Source organism: Carlito syrichta, unplaced genomic scaffold (assembly GCF_000164805.1).
Source record: "Carlito syrichta isolate Samal-C Ts95f unplaced genomic scaffold, Tarsius_syrichta-2.0.1 Scaffold130478, whole genome shotgun sequence".
Classification (NCBI taxonomy): Eukaryota; Metazoa; Chordata; class Mammalia; order Primates; family Tarsiidae; genus Carlito; species Carlito syrichta.
This window is the reverse complement of record NW_007074574.1, coordinates 55154-73734: the sequence shown is the minus strand read 5'-3', so window position 1 is coordinate 73734 and position 18581 is coordinate 55154. Positions and strand designations below refer to the sequence as shown.

At 45.8% G+C, this 18581-nt stretch overlaps 1 protein-coding gene across 1 annotated transcript in view; it reads left to right on the top strand.

Annotated features, from left to right (window-relative positions):
• The window catches only part of DCAF5 (DDB1 and CUL4 associated factor 5), a 93411-nt gene extending 76402 nt beyond the window's left edge, over positions 1 to 17009 (top strand). The window contains exons 7-8 of the mRNA XM_008049060.2: positions 7450 to 7577; positions 15131 to 17009. Of these exons, the coding sequence (XP_008047251.2) occupies positions 7450 to 7577; positions 15131 to 16885 (1883 nt within the window). The 3' untranslated portion in view covers positions 16886 to 17009. The remainder of the gene's footprint in view (positions 1 to 7449; positions 7578 to 15130) is intronic.
• The last annotated feature ends 1572 nt before the right edge of the window (positions 17010 to 18581 follow it).

The following is an 18581-nucleotide window of genomic DNA, read 5'->3' as shown; positions in this document are numbered from 1 at the left end:
GCTTTAAAAGAAGATTTGAAATAGGCTGTAGGAAGGTGGAGAAAAAGAAACACTTGGATAATCGACACATTGGGTGATAGTACCCAAAAATGGAGATTTTTATTTTTCTGCATGCTTGTGTTCCACAGTCTAGTACACTCACTTTTCCATTAATTCATCAAATATTTATTGAAAAATCTTTGTGCTAGGCTCTGTTCTAGAGATTGGAGATACAGCAGGGACAAAGCAGCCTGTCATCATGAAGCTCACATTCTAGCAGGGGAAACAATGAACACAAGACATAAATCACACAGGATGTCTAAAGGCTAGAAATGCTGCAGTGTAGGATGGGGCGGACAGGAAGTAGTTGGGGCAGGGAATGCAGTTGTAGATAGGATGTTCCATATAGGCCTCACCGAGGAGGTCACGTCTGAGTGAAGACCTCCACATGGCAAGGGATAGAGCCATGCAGAAATCTGGTGGAGGAGCATTTCAGGAGAGCTGGTGCGGAGACCCTGGGATAAGAGTGTGCCCCGAGTGTTTGGTGAGCAGAATGGAGACCCATGTGTAAGGCAAGTGAGGGAGCCTAGCAGGAGAAATCAGAGGGAGTGGGCACACAGGGTATGTGGTCATGTGACCTCTTACTGAGCACATAGGGAACAATTGGGGATCTGACTTATTTTAAGAGGATCACTCCAGCTGCTGAGTTGAGTAGAGAGAGCAGGCATAGGGTTGCCAAGGATCAAAATGGAGAGAACTAGTAGGAGTCTCACATAATACAGGTGGGTGGTGATGATGGCTTGAACCCAAGGTAGGGAGGGGTTGGGTTCTAAATATATTTTGAAGGTATAGCCATCAGGATTTCCTGAAAGATGGGGAGGTGCAGGTAGTTTGAGATGTCTCTTAAACATCCAGGTAAAGATGTTGAATAAATAGCTCAGAGGTTGAAGTTCATGAGAAAGATCTGGGCTAAAAGTAAATATTTGAGTTTTGTTTTGTTTTGTTGAGATAAGGTTTCACTCTGTCACCCTCGCTGAAGTGTAGTAGCTCAATCATAGCTCATTGCAGCCTCGAACTCTCAGGCTTAAGTGATCTTCTTGCCTCAGCCTCCTGAGTAACTAGGCTAATTTTTGTATTTTTTTCTAGAGATGGAGTCTTGCTATGTTTCCTAGGCTGGTTTTGAAGAACTTCCGGCTTCAAGCAATCCTCCAGCCTTGGCCTTCCAAAGAATTGGGCTTATAGATGTGAGCCACCATGCCGGGCCAGTATTTAAGTTTTGATAGCGTATAGGTAGTATATAAAACTGTAAGACTAGATGAGCTCACCAAGTAAGTGTGTATAGCTAGTCAAGAGAAGGGGACCAAGAACTGAGCCCTAAGGCATTCCAATGTTTAGAAGTCAAGGGGAGGAAGCCAGGCACAGTGGCGCAGTCTCAGCTACTTGAGAGGCTGAGGCAGGAGGATCTTGAGCCCAGGAGTTTGAGGCAGCAGTGTGCTATAATGGCACCTGTGAATAGCCACTGCACTCTAGCCTAGGCAACATAGCAAGAAAAAAAAAATCAAGGAGAATAGCCAAAAAGAAGATCAAGGGGTGACCAATTGAGGTAGCAGGAAAACCAAGAGAGAATGATCCTAGGAGGTCAAGTGACAAATGTGTGTCCAGAAGAGAGGCTATGTTGAATCTTGCTGATAGGTCAAACAGGAAGAGTTGGGATGAAAACAGAATGAATCACTGGGTTCTTTGGTGAATATCACATGCTGTCATATGCTGAATTCCCCCAAGCTCAGGTCTTACTGCCGAGGGAAGTACTAGGTAGTTACAGAGATATTGTCCATTGTAACGTGTGAATAACTGCTGTGACTTGGTTTTTCAACTTCTCCCCTGTAAAGTAGTATGACCTCTTTATGTGTATGTTCACAGACTTGCTTTGTCAGTATGTTCTGCAGGATTTTGTTTGGTACCCTAATCTACAGCTACTAGATAAGGTTCTTCCATGAAATGCTGAAAGCATTTTTTATACCATAATCTGTCTTTTTTTTTACCTGAATACAGTGTTGTTTTAGTACTATTCTTAATATTGTTCTTCAAAGGTTTCTGTTTAGCAATCATTTGTCAAGTCCTTCTTATATGTCTCCCTATATTTTTACTATCTTGATATGTCAACATCTTTTTCTTTTTTTTGAGTCAGAGTCTTACTCTGTCACCCAGGCTGGAGAGCAATGACATGATCATCATGGCTACTGTAGCTGTGACCTCCTGGGCTCAAGCAATCCTTCCACCTCAGCCTTCCAAGTAGCTGGGACTACAGGCACATGTCAACATGCCCAGCTTTTTTTTTTTTTTAATTTATTGTAGAGACAAGGTCTTACCATGTTGCTCAGGCTGGTCTTGAACTACTGGGCTCAGGCAGTCCTCTTGCCTCTACCTCCCAAAGTGCTAGGATTCCAGGCCTGAGCCACCATGCCTGGTCCTGAATATGTCAGTATCTAAATCTTGGAAGATAAAGGTTATTTCCCTCTTCACGAAGGGCAGTACTCTGTTACATATTTTGTCTTCTGCTATCTTAATTTTTTTGTTTTCCATCAGCCTCTTCCAGTCATCTGGTCCCTGATCCAGGTTCCTCACTACTACTTTCATGCTTAATTTCTTCTTTCCATTCTTACAAAGGTGTTTTTTCCACCCATTAATTATAATCATACATCACTTAAATGACAAGGATGCATTTTGAAAAGTGTGTAGCTGGGTGATTTTGACGTAGTATAAACATCACGAGGGCACTTACACAAAGCAAGATGATATAGCCTCCTGCACCCCTAGGCTGTATGGGATAGTCGATTGCTCTTCTACTATAGACCTATGCTGTATAACTGTGCTGAATACTGCAGGCAGTTGTGTCACAGTGGTAAGTAGTTGTGTATCTAAACATAGAAAAGGTATACTAAAAATACAGTGTTATGATTTTATAGGACCATCATCATTGACTGAAACATCATTTTGCAATACATGACTTTAATGAGTTACTAGGAAAGGAAGAACAATCAAAAGACTGACAAAGAAATGAATCCTGGTATTTTGTCCAGATTGTACTTGGGATTGATTTCAGTGCAGAATACTTACATGGCTTGGTTTATCCTCCCAAATGCCATTATGGACCACTTCGTAGCATAATTGATAGATAAGTCGCTATTAGACCAAGGCATCAGGAAATCTTGACCATGTTGCTTTCAGCAACATAGTCATTTTTGGAGGACTTTGTGAAATGAAAGAACTTGAGAAGAAACAGAAATGGCTGAAGTTGACTAGAAATGGGAGTCGTGTTCTGATTCTTAAGAGGCCTGCGGGTAGAAGCTCCTGGCTGGATACTGTAAGAAGAGGAACATAAGTGAAGATGGGGCAGGAAATTGGGACCAAACACTTCCCATGTCTTCTCTGGAGGACATTTGGCATTTTAGAAAGATCTTGATCTGGTTTCTGAGCAAGGTGTTTTCTCTGAGTTGTATGTGTTTTCTGGGATGCTAGGATCTTCTAAGGTAGTGGGTGAATCACTGATGCTGGGATTCTGTGAGGTGCCCTGTTCCCATATTCTTTTCTGAGGTCTTGCAGTAGAATAGATGAGGGGATTTGTAGCCCTCTCCACCCTCCTAGCATTTCTTCTAAACCAATGAAAGATGGATATGTGGGAACTTTGGTCTCAACTTATGAACGAAACCTACAAAGCATGCCAGCATGTTTGTCTAAGCCAGCCTGAACAGATGGTCTGAGAAAAGACTGTTGGTTTGTATAGAGCTGTATCAGCAGATAGCAACTTGAGGGGGAGCTGGACCCTTTCCTAGGTATGCTCTGTCTTATTCACTGGCACCCATTATCAGTGACTATATTGTGAGTTAGCTTGACAAGTGTGAGGTGAAGTTGATCCTTACCTAGCCCTCACCCTGTCTTAGAGATGACTTGAGGAGGTTATGAAAGCTATATAGTTCTTGGGGAAAAATATTCCCTGCCGAACTCCTTCCAGTTGAATTGTGCTGTTGACCAGCAGGGTCTGGCTACGGAGTAGAGGAAAGGAGATCCGGGTTCTTTCTGACTTTAGCTATTTCAGACTAAAGGAGAGAAACTATCTGGTTTATACACATTTTCAGGACTAATAAAATTTTATTCTCAAAAAAACCTTTGTATATAAACTGTACGATGACAGCTGTATTCAATCATGTGAAACCTGGGAACCAGGAAAAATGCTGCAAGGAACCTCTCAGAAGCCTATCCATTGCTATGGTTCTGTGTACACAGCCTTGGGTACCTTAGGCAAACAGCAGCACTGATTCTTCCTGCACCTGTTTTCACCATCAACCTCTTGGCTTAATTAACTTCATCCTCTTTTTCAGATTTCCTAAGTACCAACTTGGGTGGGAAGAAGGAGCAAAAAATCTTGTGTTAAAATTGCTACCAAGAAGAGAAACCAAATGAGGTCATCCTGCATGAAAGAGCAATAGAAAATTTGTCCATGGTCTGAATTTTTCAGATATTAATACCCTTCGATTACTGTTTAAATATGAAAGTTATTGTAATTGTATTCCAAGTCAGAAAGATTGGTTTGGTTGACTTTTGTTCTATGGTAACTGATTCTTTTAAGATGTAAGACCCTTCATCTGCCCACTTTTGATGGTCCTTATTCTAAAATTGCTCTCTCCTCAAACAGTATCCATGCAGCAGGTGCTTACTGTGTACCTGTGCACTTGAGTTGTTGCATGCCAGGTTCAGTAAGACAGACCCAGTTCTGCTCTGAGCGTTTAGTGTTGGCAGCGTGATGAAATGTCTTATGGTGATATTACAGAGCTTGTGCCAAGATACCATCAGATAGAGTGTTTACTCCTTTGCTTTTAGGACTTCTAAAGAAAGCCAACCTATTTGATAACTGCCAGAAAGATTTAGAAATCAGTTATAAGCTGCTAACTCCATTCCTATTCAAACCCTTCCATCTCTTAAAGACAGCTGATACAGTGGAAAGCGTATTAGGCATTGTAGCCAAACAGACTCTGGTTCCAATCCCGGCTCTTCCATTTATTAGCTGTATGACTTGAGATAAGTCACTTACATTTTCTGAGTCATTTAAGTTCCTTCTTCTGAAAGCAGTATGATTAAACAAGAGATTGGTACTAGGTTTAATGCAGTTTGTTTGCTAGTGACCACTCCACTGGAAGCAGGGGTTAGGAGTAGGATGTTAGAAAAGTAGAGTTCAGGCCGGGTTCGGTGGTTCAGCCTGTAATCCTGCGCCTTTGGGAGGCTGAGGTGAGTGGATTGCCTGAGCCCGCGGGTTCGAGACCCGCCTGGGCAACTTGGCGAGACCTCATCTCTACAATAAATCAAAAATTAGCCGGGCGTGGTAGCGCGCGCCTTTAGTTCCAGCTACTTGGAAGGCTGAGGCGGAAGAATCGCCAGAGCCCAGCAGGTCAAGGCTGCGGTGGCCAGGAGCGGCCACTGCGCTCCAGTCTGGGCGACAGCGTGAGACTCCAACTCAAAAAAAAAAGAAAAGTAGAGTTCAGACAACCCCCTCTGGTCCCCTCCTGCTATGGGAGCTTTTCTGTCCTCTCAATAAATCCTGCTTTCTAAATTTAAAAGAAAAAATTAGAATTCAGAGGAGACCCATGAGCAGGAATGCTGCTTATCATAATCAACCTTATCTAGAAAAGAAATAGACCCAAAGGAACTTCTTGGGTATGGGAAGAGCCCTGTCGAGACGATTGTTTTAAGTTCCTTGGATTCCTATGGGGCCCTCTTCCCTAACTCCCTCAAGTTTATTTTTAGTTTAACTAGGCCCAGGTCACAGTCCCTTCCTCCCACCCACCCTGGGAGCCTAGTGCACTCATGTCTCCTAGGGGTTCCCAATCTGACAGTCTACCTTAGTGTGTGACCTTTCCCAGTCCTCTTCATTAAAAACCCCCAATCCTGGATCCTAGGCCCTCTCTTCTCCTTTTGTTTTACTAGCAAACTTGATGTTGGGCTATAACATGAATAGCTTTAAATGTTATTATCCGTCCTGGAGAATTCAAATACTACTAATGTCAGATGTTGGGGGAAATTGAGGCAAAGGACTTTTTTGTCACCCACCAAATAGCATAAGTACCTAGAACTGGCTAAGTTGGCACCGGTAAGGAGCAGATTGCTTCAGTGTGAAACCTTCTGCTGTCATTTAAAAGATATATATATGGCAATAAAGAAGGGTTTCTTTCATGAAACAAAAGTTGTGTCAGGAGGCCAGAAGCAAGAAGACACCTCTAGAATATGATTATTTCTTGAGAAGGAACATTGTTCCAGTCATTTTCCCTCTAGACACTGAGCCAGTGAGAACTGTTTTGCGTGAATATTTGAACAGGGTAGAGTTAGGAGTAGGATGAAGCACCACGTGGATGGGACTTTTGTGTGGCCCAGTGGTGCCATGCCCTGATGGGGACAAAGAAGGTATTCCTTGGGTAGGTAAAGGAGCACTCTTTTGTTTTTATCTGGTTGTATCACATTTTGCCAGTTAACCAGGGGCACACATTTCCCTGTGTGTACTGAGCTGTTAATGGTTGCTCAGAAGAGATATGCATGTGGGTGCATGTGTTCTGTATGGGAGTGGTACCATTACTAGTCAAGTCTTTAAATTTATCCCAAGTTTGCAGATGATGACATCTTTACCTATGTTATCAGTTCCAGGCCTCTGGTATTTTTCTCATTCACTGAAGAACGAAGCCTGCAGGATGGTTCTTAAAATACAGCTTTCTATCAGTGGCTTCTCTACTTCAATCCACACATAGTATCTTAACCTTCCTTCTCTAATTTGAATTCTCAGTACTTGGGCCCTGCTTATTCTGAAGATCATTATCCAACTCTTCTTTCTTTTTCCTTAGTTCTTCCTGCTGAGGGGGGGAAAAAGAATTCTCTCCATTGTTTTCCGGGCAGTTTTATCTTTTGATTGGGGATGGGGGTTGTTTTGTTTTATTGCTCTCTTCTTCATAGAAATTGAGGGCAAATGTCTCAGGAGTGTTTTTTGTGCATTTGCATCATGAGATACTTCTGGTTCTGCATAGCCCTGACTCAGCTGCCTAATAGTTCCCAAGTTCAGTCTCATTTTGTTCATGATTAGCCTCTTCTAAAGTAACACTTGGATTCTATCTCGGGTATCAAAAACTTGAGAAATATTTTAAGTGACTTTGGTTTCATTGACAATGGAATTGTAGTGGGTGAATGTGGGTAGTGCTGAAAGGCTAAATAAAGGCTCTTGGAAGAGCACATGTGCTGAGAGGTATTTGATCTCTCTTTCCATAGCAACTTTATCTGAAGATTAAGCATGCTGTTGGTGGTATAGTTAATAAAAAAAAAAAAAAAAAAAAAAAAAACCTCAGTCCTGTTCAGAGCTGTTTATCTGCCATCACTGGAACCTATTTACTTTCATCCATTTCATTATTTGATTTTTGTTTCCTTTTGTCTTCCCAGGTGGCATTGGTAGGGTGGTCAACGGAGCCTTCATGGTGCTGAAAGGGCATCGATCTATTGTTAACCAGGTTCGATTTAATCCCCACACCTACATGATCTGCTCTTCTGGTGTAGAAAAAATTATCAAGGTGAGGCAACCTCCCCCTCTGTCCTTTTAGAGAAATTATTACAATTTATAATTAGAAGAAAATAGAATAAGTTATGTAGGACCTCACATCTAAACATACTAAAGTTCTGTCAGAAGTTTCAGATTTTGGCAGCTTATAAAATATTAGAAAGTTGATATTAAAAAGTGATGCCAGGCATGCTGGTGGCACCTGTGTAGTCCCACTACTCAAGATACTGAGGTGGAAGGATTGCTTGAACACAGGAGTTTGAGGCCAGCATGGGCAAGTTAATGAGACACCATATCTCTTTTTTTTTTTTTTTTTTTGAGTTGGAGTCTCATTGTCACCCAGAATAGAGTGCAGTGGCATGCTCATGACCACCTCAGGCTCAACCTGTGGAGCTCAGGTGATCCTTCTGCCTCAGCCTTCCAAGTAGCTGGAATTATAGGCATGTGCCACCACATCCAGCTAATTTTTGGTTTATTGTAGAGATGAGGTCTTGCCAGGTTACCCAGGCTGGTCTTGAACCTGTGGGCTCAGGCAGTCCTTTCACCTTGGCCTCCCAAAGTGCTGGGATTATAGGTGTGAGCCACCATGCCCGGCCAAGACACCATCTCTTAAGGAAAAAAAAAGGGATTTAAAACCCTACTTTCTTTTTTTTTTTTTTTTTTTTGAGTTGGAGTCTCACTCTGTCACCCAGACTGGAGTGCAGTGGCCGCTCCTGGCCACCACAGCCTCGACCTGCTGGGCTCCAATGATCCTTCTGACTCAGCCTTCCAAGTAGCTGGAACTACAGGCGAGCACTACCACGCCTGGCTAATTTTTGGATTTATTGTAGAGATGAGGTCTCGCCAAGTTGCCCAGGCGGGTCTCGAACCCGTGGGCTCAGGCAATCCACTCACCTCGGCCTCCCAAAGTGTAGGATTACAGGCTGAGCCACCGAGCCCGGCCTAAAACCCTACTTTCAGAACAAGTGTTTCTTAACTTTTTGGTAGAGATGGGATCTCACAGATTTCTGCACCCTGCTTACAACTATTTTTTTAAACTTGTCACTAGGCTTTGAAACAGAGGATGTCTTCTAGGTACTATCTTGTATGCTGCTATGTTTCCAGTGACCTCTGATCTTGAGTGTGATGAATCCTGCTTTCCAAACTTATCTGGAGGTTAGGAGAGCCACTCTCCCCTCAGTTACTTAGTGTGTACTTTATAGTAATTGCTGTCCTAATATGGCACAGATACAACTAAGTGATTGCCAGAATCATAGTTAAATTGTCTCAGGAGCTACCAAAAAGCTACTGCATGTGGTGGTAATTAAGGCTGCTGGGTGTGAATACTAAATACCTGCCATCAGATGCACCTTGGTTGAATGAACTCACCTCTGCCAAGAAGTACTTTCATAACTGCAAGAGAGGGACCCAGCTTGGCCTGTGTCCACAAAGGATGGCCCACTGCCCATCACTCATATTCCAGTTGCTGGTAACACTTTTTCCACATCTGAGGTAATGAGAATTCGGGATAAGTGATGGTTCTTGACCCTGTGATAAAAGCATTTAAGAATGGATAGATAATGTTCCTGCCAAAGGTTAAAATTCCTCAATTTTTGTCTCAAAATGACTTTGGAAACCTGAGAGAGTTTCCGGAGGGAAAAACAAAAAATATCCAGAGCTAAATCAAGTTGTATTTGATGGTAGGAGGAGGCTATCAGATATATACAACTTGCCAGGCACAGTGGCTCATGCCTATAATCCCAGTTCAGATCAGCCTGGACAGCATATCAATACCTCATCTCTAAAAAATTGAATCATAAGCCAAGCATCATGGCATGTACCTATAGTCCAGCTCAGGAGGCTGAGATGGAAGGATTGCTTGAGCCTAGGAGGTCGAGGCTGCAGTGAGCCATGATTGTGCCACACTGCACTCCAGCCTGGGCAATAGTGAGACCCTGAAAGAAAGAGAGAGAGAGAGCGGGAACCGGACACAATGGCTCAAGCCTGTAATCCCAGCACTTTGGGAAGCTAAGGTGAGAGGATTGCCTGAGCTCAGGGATTTGAGACCAGCCTGGACAACTTGGTGAGACCTCATCTCTACAATAAATCAAAAAAATAAGCCAAGCATGGTAGCACATACCTATAGTTCCAGCTACTTGGAAGACTGAGGTAGAAGGATTGCCTGAGCCTAGCAGGTCGAAGCTGTGGTGGCTGTGAGCATGCCACTACACTCTAACCTGGGTGACAGAGTGATACTTCAACTCAGAAAAAAAGAGAGAGAGAGGAAAGGAGGGAAAGGAAAGGGGGAAGGGAAGAAAGGAAGGAAGAGAAAGGAAAGGAAAAAAAGCAAAGGAAGGAAGGAAAGAAAAGAAGGAAGAAAGGAAAGAAAGAACTGGCTTGTGGGTCAATATTTGTATTTGCCCTTAGCCCAACTCCCTTGATTTAGTCCCTGCTGGTCCTGTGGGTCAAGGCTAACTCCCATACTGAGTACATTTTTCCATGGGTTAAAACAGGCCTTACAGATCATCTTTACTGGCTTTTCTGTTTATCGATGATAAGATTAAAATTACAAATTAACTGTCTGAGGGCGCACAGCTGCTTAGTGGTAAAACTAGGATAGAACCCTGTCTTGTTTTCCTCCTGGTGCCCTGGCACGTTTGACATGCTAGTGGGAAGGCAGTGGGAGCCTGAGGCCCTATCGGACTAGCTCCTCTCACTCGGGCTTCACTTGGGCAGGCGTTGAATGGCCTGGCCCTCACATGGCTCCTCCTTCTCCTTTGGCCTATGACTGTTTGGCACTGTAACGTGTCCTCTCTGGGCCTGTTGGCATCATTCTTTCTCAGCGACTCTCTGCTTGGGCATCTCCTTTAGAAGAGAAATTCCTGTTTGGCATGCACTCAGATGCTTCTGTGCTAAGTCTGCCCATTTATTGTTGAGTCAACTGAAGTCCTTACCCTAAAGGTCATAGATTGGAAACTAGCCAAGTATTCAGAGGAGAAAGAGAAGAAAATGTTTTCCACACTGAAGTATGAAGCTTACTTTCTCCTAGGCTCCCATGGGCTCCGAGCCCTGTTTCACTAGGAGCACTGTTAGCACATTTCATTTGAAATCTGAAGTCTGTATATATGACCATAATGACGGGGAAAGCAGCAAGCCTGGGCTTCTCAGGCCCTTTGCTGTCTCACAGGTATCATCCCTAGTCTTGGTCTAGTTGGGAATGACACGGTATTCAAGCATTGCAGGAAGGGAGGTGAAAAGGAATTGGTGAGACCAGGTGCTGTCTGGCCTCATCTTTCCGCTGGAATCACTGTCCTCACCTGTGCCTGTCATCCTGAAAGGTTAAGGCGTCTCTACCCTTGGGTCTGTCTCCCACCTGTGCAGTGACTTGCCCCCTGTGCCGGCAATTTCTGTTTTTATAAATGTCGCTTTCCTACTTGCTGTTTTGGAGAAGATCAGTGGCTCAAAGAGCATCACTCCCATATTCCAGGCTAGCCTAGACCTGCCTTTCTGGCCTACCATCCTTCTACTTGCCCTTCTCCCTGTCCTTGTCCTTTGCCCGCCTCTCCAGCTGGAGGAGAAGCCCTGTCATCAGGGCCAGCCTCTTCTCACCCATAGCCGGTCTTCCACCCCCAAATGTCCACACTTTGCAAGAGAGGGGGTGTGTTCTATAGTTTAATGTGTTAGAAGTGTGGGGAGATGGGCAAATCCTGACATTTTTTCTCAAAGATAATATTTGTTGATTCACCCTATGTTTGTGGTAAACCTGTGAGGTATCTGTGCTAGGTCCTGTGGGGAACACAAGATGAAGAAAGGTAACACAGCTCTCCTTGTGGTAAACATAGATAGTGGGAAATGTAGTTAGGTACACAAAAGAGACTAAGTGCTGTGGGAGACAGAGGGGTTTTCTCATCTGGGTTAATATTTGAGCTAGGTTTTGAAGGATAGATAATGACTTCAAAAGGAAGGGAAGGAGCAAGATGGGAAGAACATTCCAAGTAGAGAAAATGGATATTTCATTAGATCAACAAATATTTTACTCAGCACCTACTGTGTGCCAGGCATTGTGCTTATAAATTAATGGTCAGAGCAGGAAAGGACAGGACCTATTTAGAAAATGATGGTGTTGGCCCAAGTGAAGAAGAGGAGAAGGGTGAACTAGGGCAGCAGGCCAGGAAGCAGGCCAGAGGTGGGCCTGGAGCTCTTGAAAGCGGACTAGAGGCCATGGCGGGCCCTTGAACAGCAATTAGGACTTTATTGATGTCATTCTCTCAGAGATGGGCACATTTCCAAATTTGAGGTAATAGCACAGAGAGACACTAGGACCTCAAGTTGCTACATCAAGCATGTCATAGTCACTTATGTAGCTCAAACACTTGTCACTTAACTGCTCTCCATCTCTGAGGTGTGTCCTTTTTCTCAACAGCCCCTTGAGCCAAGCTTGTTGGTGGGCTTGGAGAGAAGCTGTTCATTTCCTGCCTTTCCATGAACTTGGCCTGTGAGGAGGCATGTCTAGCCACACTTAACATATAACAAGAAGTTGCTTCTTGACTTCACTTCTGAGTTGTTGACTTTCAATGTAAAGAACTGAAGAATTTTACAAATGGTTAGAATTGATGTTTTAAGCATAAGAACTAAGATAATAGGGATAGTCCGTATTTCTGGTGTTCAGAAGTCTCTCTGTGGGCAGGTTTCAAATGTTCTAGGTGAGGTATTGAGTTGCCACATGAGAGAAGAAGCGTCACGTGTATTGGTGCTCCGTTGTTGGCTGTGTCATTTCATCATCCTCATTTCCACAGGTGAGAAAGAGGTTTCAAGGGTGAGGTCATTGGCTCAAGGCCACGAGAAATGACCGGGCTGGAGTTCCTGCCCCCTCTTGCGTGTCCCTTGAGGATTGGAGGCTGGCAGTCTGAGGTGGGGTTTTTTTTTGGCCTCAAATCTTAAGATTAGATGAGCCCATTGAATTCACTGTTTGGATGAAGGCACTGAGTGGGAACCCACATTCAAGTCTCCTCTCAATCCTGTGTTTTATTCCATTACTCCAAGCTTCAGGAATGAACAGTCTACCTCAGCGTAATACATTCCAGAGCGCAAACACAAACTGCCTTTCAGTGTTATGATTTCCATTCCTGAGGTGAAAGCGTGGGGACTGGGTAGGCACATGGCTGGACCTGAAAACTGGCCTGCCAAGTAGTTAGGCCTGCATCGCACCATTGCAGTTTTGCTCTTTGGTTAACACATTCTGAGTTTCTGTGAAGCACAAATAGACTTATCTTCATATTAGGGAGCCTGCTTAATAACATATTACCATTTTCAAACTGGGGAGGTGAGGGGCTTGGCTCAGAATTAGGAATAAGACCCAAGAAACACCCAAGGGCTTTCCCTTTGGACCCTCAGCTTCCCTTCTAAACTACCACATTCTCCCCCCCCAGATGTCTGTTGCAGAGGTAGTCATTTATAGCTCGGACCTCATGCTGTAGACCACAAGCAAATGTTTCCCAAACATTGAGTCTCACAAAAAATAGGAAGATCCCTTCAGACAAATCCTTTATTTTCTGCTAAATCTAGTCTAGTGTTTTCTAAAAGTTGATCCACCTCCTTACTCACCCTAGAGTAGTTGTTAGAGACACATAGTCCTGGTGCTGCCCCATAATACACTGACTCAGAATCTCTGAGTGGGACTAGGGACTCGGCATCGCGATTGCTCTTCAGGCACCTCGGTGCACTCCAGAGGGTGAGAACCACTGTCCTAAAACTCTCCTGGGTAAAACTGGGAAGCTGGAGGGGGGAATAACATCGAAGGGGGAATGAATCTGAGTTGGGAATTGGTGGAGAGAAGCTAATCTGGAAAGTTTCTTCAGCCTCTTTAGAGCTGGGGGTCCTCCACAGAGGTGCCACCTCCCAGGAGTTGCCAAGTATAGCGTGGCCGGAATGGGCCTCAGAACAATTCCCACAGGGAGGTGAATTTATCCCTAGATAGTTTTGGGGAAACAAATCCTTGGTCTTGGTGGAGGATGGGAAATGAGGGGCCACTGTTTTCTGGACTGAATGCCATCTAAAGATAGACATCAGCCTGTCAGGCAAGAAGATCGCCCGGAATTTCATCTGAGTTGCCATGGTTACAGGCCAATGTAGCTGAGCTGCTCTGTGCTGCTGTGGACCAGTCAGTCTGGCAGTCAGATGGAGCTAATCGTTCTCATTTGCAGTGACAGCTTAATTACCTTGAACTTGATTTTTGCATAACTTATCCAGCCTGTAAAGTTGAGCCTGTGAATCAGACAGACTTGAGATTGAGTTCTAGTTCTGCCACCTTTTAGCTATGAGTCCATGCTCCTGACCATGAAGTGGAGGGGTGGTGTTAGGGATGGGGCTGCAGTCATCTCTCCTTGGGGGATGTGTCCTACCTACTCCTACAGCTATCAGAAGAGTTAAAAAGCAAGCCAGCAGCTCACTGGTTAAGAGAAGCCAGTTTCCTGGGTAACTGATGCCTGCATGTTCAAGAGGAAACTGCAGTGTAGGCAGTTGACTATTCTTAAGAAGCTCCAGTAAGCAATTCCCATTAGTTAAAAATAGGAATGTTGCAGTTGGGGAGAAGTAGGGTTATAGACCCGAATCCTAACTGTCATGGAGGATGACTGCTGGGTCTATTTTCACTTTGGAAAAGGGGTACCTCTCTGTGCACAGCTTTAGTCTTCTGAGGAATTTTTAACACATTGGCCAATCTCCAAGTTATCCTCCATCCTCTGAAATTATGATTATAATTTCCAAGCTACTAATAGACAAAACTGACGGGGTGGGGGTGGTGGTGATTGTAAGGGAGAAAGTGTGTGATTATCCTAGGCCTAGAACATATTTTTATAGGCTGGGTATGGGTGCTTATGCTTGTAATCTCAGCACTTTGGGAGGCCTAGGTGGGAGACTAAGATCAGGCATTTGAGACCAGCCTGCGCAAAATAACAAGACCCCCTCTCTGCAAAAGAATGAGCCAGGCACTGTGGTGTGCTCCTTTAGTTCCTGCTACTTGGGAGGATGAAGTGGGAGGATTGTTTGAGCCTAGAAGTTTGAGGCTGCAATGAACCATGATTGCACCACTGCACTTCAGCATGGGGGACAGAGCAAGACCCTGTCTCTTAAAAAAATAATGTATTTTTATTTATTTATTTTTTTGAGTTGGAGTCTCACTCTGTCGCCCAGACTGGAGTGCAGTGGCCACTCCTGGTCACCGCAGCCTCGACCTGCTGGGCTCTGGCGATCCTTCCGCCTCAGCCTTCCAAGTAGCCGGAATTGCAGGCATGCACTACCACACCCAGCTGATTTTTTGATTTATTGTAGAGATGAGGTCTCGCTGCCCAGGCGGGTTCTCGAACCCGTGGGCTCAGGCAATCCACTCACCTCAGCCTCCCAAAGGCACAGGATTACAGGCTGAGCCACCGAGCCCGGCTACGCATGTATTTTTAAATTGACTAGCAAGTCCTGGCTAAATGCCAGGGAGGGTCTGGGGAGACTCTGCCTTGGTGTTCTCTACCTCTACCAGCTCAAGAATACCTTCCAATCAGTCCTTGTTGCTTGTGTTTTTCATCTTCTGAGCAGATCTGGAGCCCGTACAAGCAGCCAGGATGCACCGGAGACCTCGACGGTCGGATCGAGGATGATTCCCGCTGCCTCTACACCCACGAAGAGTACATCAGCCTTGTGCTTAACAGTGGGAGTGGCCTGTCACACGACTATGCCAACCAATCGGTGCAGGAGGACCCCCGGATGATGGCCTTCTTTGACTCCCTGGTGCGCCGAGAGATTGAAGGCTGGAGCTCTGACTCCGACAGTGACCTCAGCGAGAGCACGATCCTGCAGCTGCACGCCGGGGTCAGTGAGCGCTCAGGCTACACTGACTCTGAGTCTTCAGCCTCACTGCCTCGCTCCCCACCTCCCACAGTAGAGGAGTCTGCTGACAGCGCCTTCCACCTGGGGCCCCTGCGGGTTACCGCTACCAATGCTGTGGCGTCAGCTCCACCAACACCCACATGTGAGGATGCAGCTGCTCGCCAGCAACGTCTGTCTGCTCTGCGGCGCTACCAGGACAAGCGCCTCCTGGCCCTTTCCAACGAGTCTGATTCTGAAGAGAATACCTGTGAGGTTGAGCTGGACACAGACCTCTTTCCCCGGCCACGGTCACCCAGCCCTGAAGACGAGTCCAGCAGTTCCAGCAGCTCCAGCAGCTCAGAAGACGAAGAGGAGCTGAATGAACGGCGAGCCTCTACCCGGCAGCGCAATGCCATGCGCCGCCGTCAGAAGACACCTCGAGAAGAGAGGCCCAGTGCCCCTGCCAAGCCCACCAGCACCTACGTCGGAGAAGACAATTATGACTACCCCCAGATCAGAGTGGATGACCTCTCCTCCTCGCCTGCCTCCTCCCCCGAGCACAGCACTTCTACTCTCGAGATTCAGCCGAGCCGGGCATCACCAACGTCAGATATAGAATCGGTTGAACGAAAGATCTATAAAGCCTACAAGTGGCTCCGCTACTCTTACATCTCCTATTCAAATAACAAAGATGGAGAGACCTCCCTCGTGACAGGGGAGTCAGATGAAGGGAGAGCGGGGACCAGCCACAAAGACAACCCAGCCCCTTCTTCCAGTAAGGACACCTGTCTAAATACAGCAGGCACCCAGAGGAACCAGGATCTGCCTCCTGAAGGTTGCAGCAAGGACACTTGTAAAGAGGGGACTTCTAGAAATTCCAGCAGTGGCCCAGGCCACGAGCATAGCAGCCATCCCTGGGCAGAGGTGCCAGAGGGGACTTCTCAGGACACCGGCAGTGGTGCTGCTGCAGAACACCCTTTTGAAAGCAAGAAGCTCAATGGAAAGGCCCTGAGCAGTCGGGCTGAGGAGCCACCTTCTCCTCCTGTCCCCAAGGCATCTGGCTCCGCTCTCAACAGTGGGTCTGGCAACTGTCCCCGGACCCAGTCTGATGACAGTGAAGAGAGGAGCCTCGAAACCATCTGTGCCAACCACAACAATGGACGCTTACACCCCCGCCCCTCTCACCCTCACAATAATGGGCAAAACTTAGGGGAGCTGGAGGCAATGGCCTGTTCTTCCCCAGGACATGTGGACGCTGACTGTGCTCATTCGTCCCTGACGGGGACACTCCTACACAAAGATTGTTGTGGGTCTGAAATGGCCTGTGAGACCCCCAGTGCTGGAATGAGAGAGGACCCCACTGACCCCCCAGCCACAGACAGCAGCAGAGCTGTTCATGGCCACAGTGGCCTGAAAAGGCATCGAGTTGAATTGGAAGATACAGATTCAGAGAATTCCTCCTCAGAGAAGAAATTAAAAACATGATAAATACAAAGGGAAAACAAAAAGCTACAAAAAGTAGCCTTACCAAAAAAAAAAAATTCTGTTTAGTGAACACACAGGAAAGAAAAAACAAGTATTAAAAGGCACATAAAACCAGGGCCTGAAATTTTGTGTTTGATGCTGCCCCCTTCTATCCAACATTCAAAAATGGGTCTGAATGTCTAGCTGGCCACTGGCTTGTGCTGTATTAAGAAAGGGAAGGAAAAAACCCAAGTGACTCCTTTCTAGTGAGACCTGAGTGTAGTGTGCCTGGCAAGGTTCTGTGCAGGTTATCCTATTAAGATGGGGGCTGTCCTCATGTGTGCCCCGGGCATGTGCGCACACACTGTCTCCTGAGACCTTCTAGTTGCCCATTAGAAAGGATCTGTGGATCTGGATCTTTGCCATCTCACCCTGTTTACATGCCATAGGTGTTCTGGTCTGAACCCTGGGTGCCTGTTAAATCAGATTGTGCTGCCAGTGAGTTTAGATTGATGCCAGAAGAACAGAGGGAAGAGTGGAAGCAGGCCTTCGGCCTTGGGCTGTGCTGGAGTGGAGGGCATGGTTCCTTTCTTAAAGAAACCTTCCATGTTTTCTCTAGTAACACTTCCTTTTGAGCATTTAATGTGGACATACTAAGAGTGGAGCATTTTCAATGCTAATGAGAGGTTAGCACTTAAGATCAGATTCAAGAGAACATAGATCCCTGATCAATTTCACTGTCTACAAGTTGAGCATTGCTCCAACATGTACTGTATGGAGGCCATAAATACAACTAGTCATGGGTAACACACTTTAACCAATTAGGTGCTAGTCCTAAGAGACACTCAGAGGCCAGCAGGTGCTTCCTTGGCTCCGTGTGATGGAGTCTAGGCATACTGAGAGAAGGGAAAGAGATGATTCTCAAGAGCCTTGTGCTCAGTGACTGAAAGGGATATCATAGACATGTTCTAAAGAAGTGTAAGGAGCAGATGTGGTACTACATTCTTTTAACTCAAAACCATGGGTCAGAATTGAGGGAACTGCTGTCTTCTCTTGCTGCAGCTGGCAGAGGCTGTGGGGTTTTGACTGGACTTTGCAGAGCAGGAGACATCTTGAGGTGACAGATCGTGTTCAGTAGGTCTGTTAGTAGGCAGAATTGTAGGAAAGGAGTCTCAGTTTAAGACTCCTGGGTCCCAGAAGAGATGGCTTCACAAAGGTAGCTGAAAACCAAGTGTTTCTGTGGTGGTTACAGTCACTCAGTTATCGGTGAGGGGTTGTGCAAGACAGGAAGTCCTGGGAATGGCCAGGTGTCTTTTGGCATGGACATCATGAGAAGGCAGAATTCTGGTGAGAAATTAGGGAGAGGACCGGGGACTTCCTTGAGCACAAAGTTGCCAGCCAACCGGGATCCAAGCTGGGGCTGGCACAAGGGGGACAGGACATGTTGACCCTGCCTTCCTGTCAGAGGAGGACCTTCCTAGAACTGAGACTGAGAGGAGGCAGAAGACTTGGGGGAATTCGGGCACTGGGGCGGAGGGTTATTTATAAAAGGAAGGGGTTGATGTGAGCCAGAAGGATATGCCATCTTGCTCAGCTTTACGAAGGCAAAGGGAGGATGTGCCCGTGCATGTGATGGGCTGAGGTGTGAGACTCTGTGAGGAGGAGTTGAAGGAGCATGGGGCGGTGGGCACATGCACAGTGTAGCGATGACTCATAG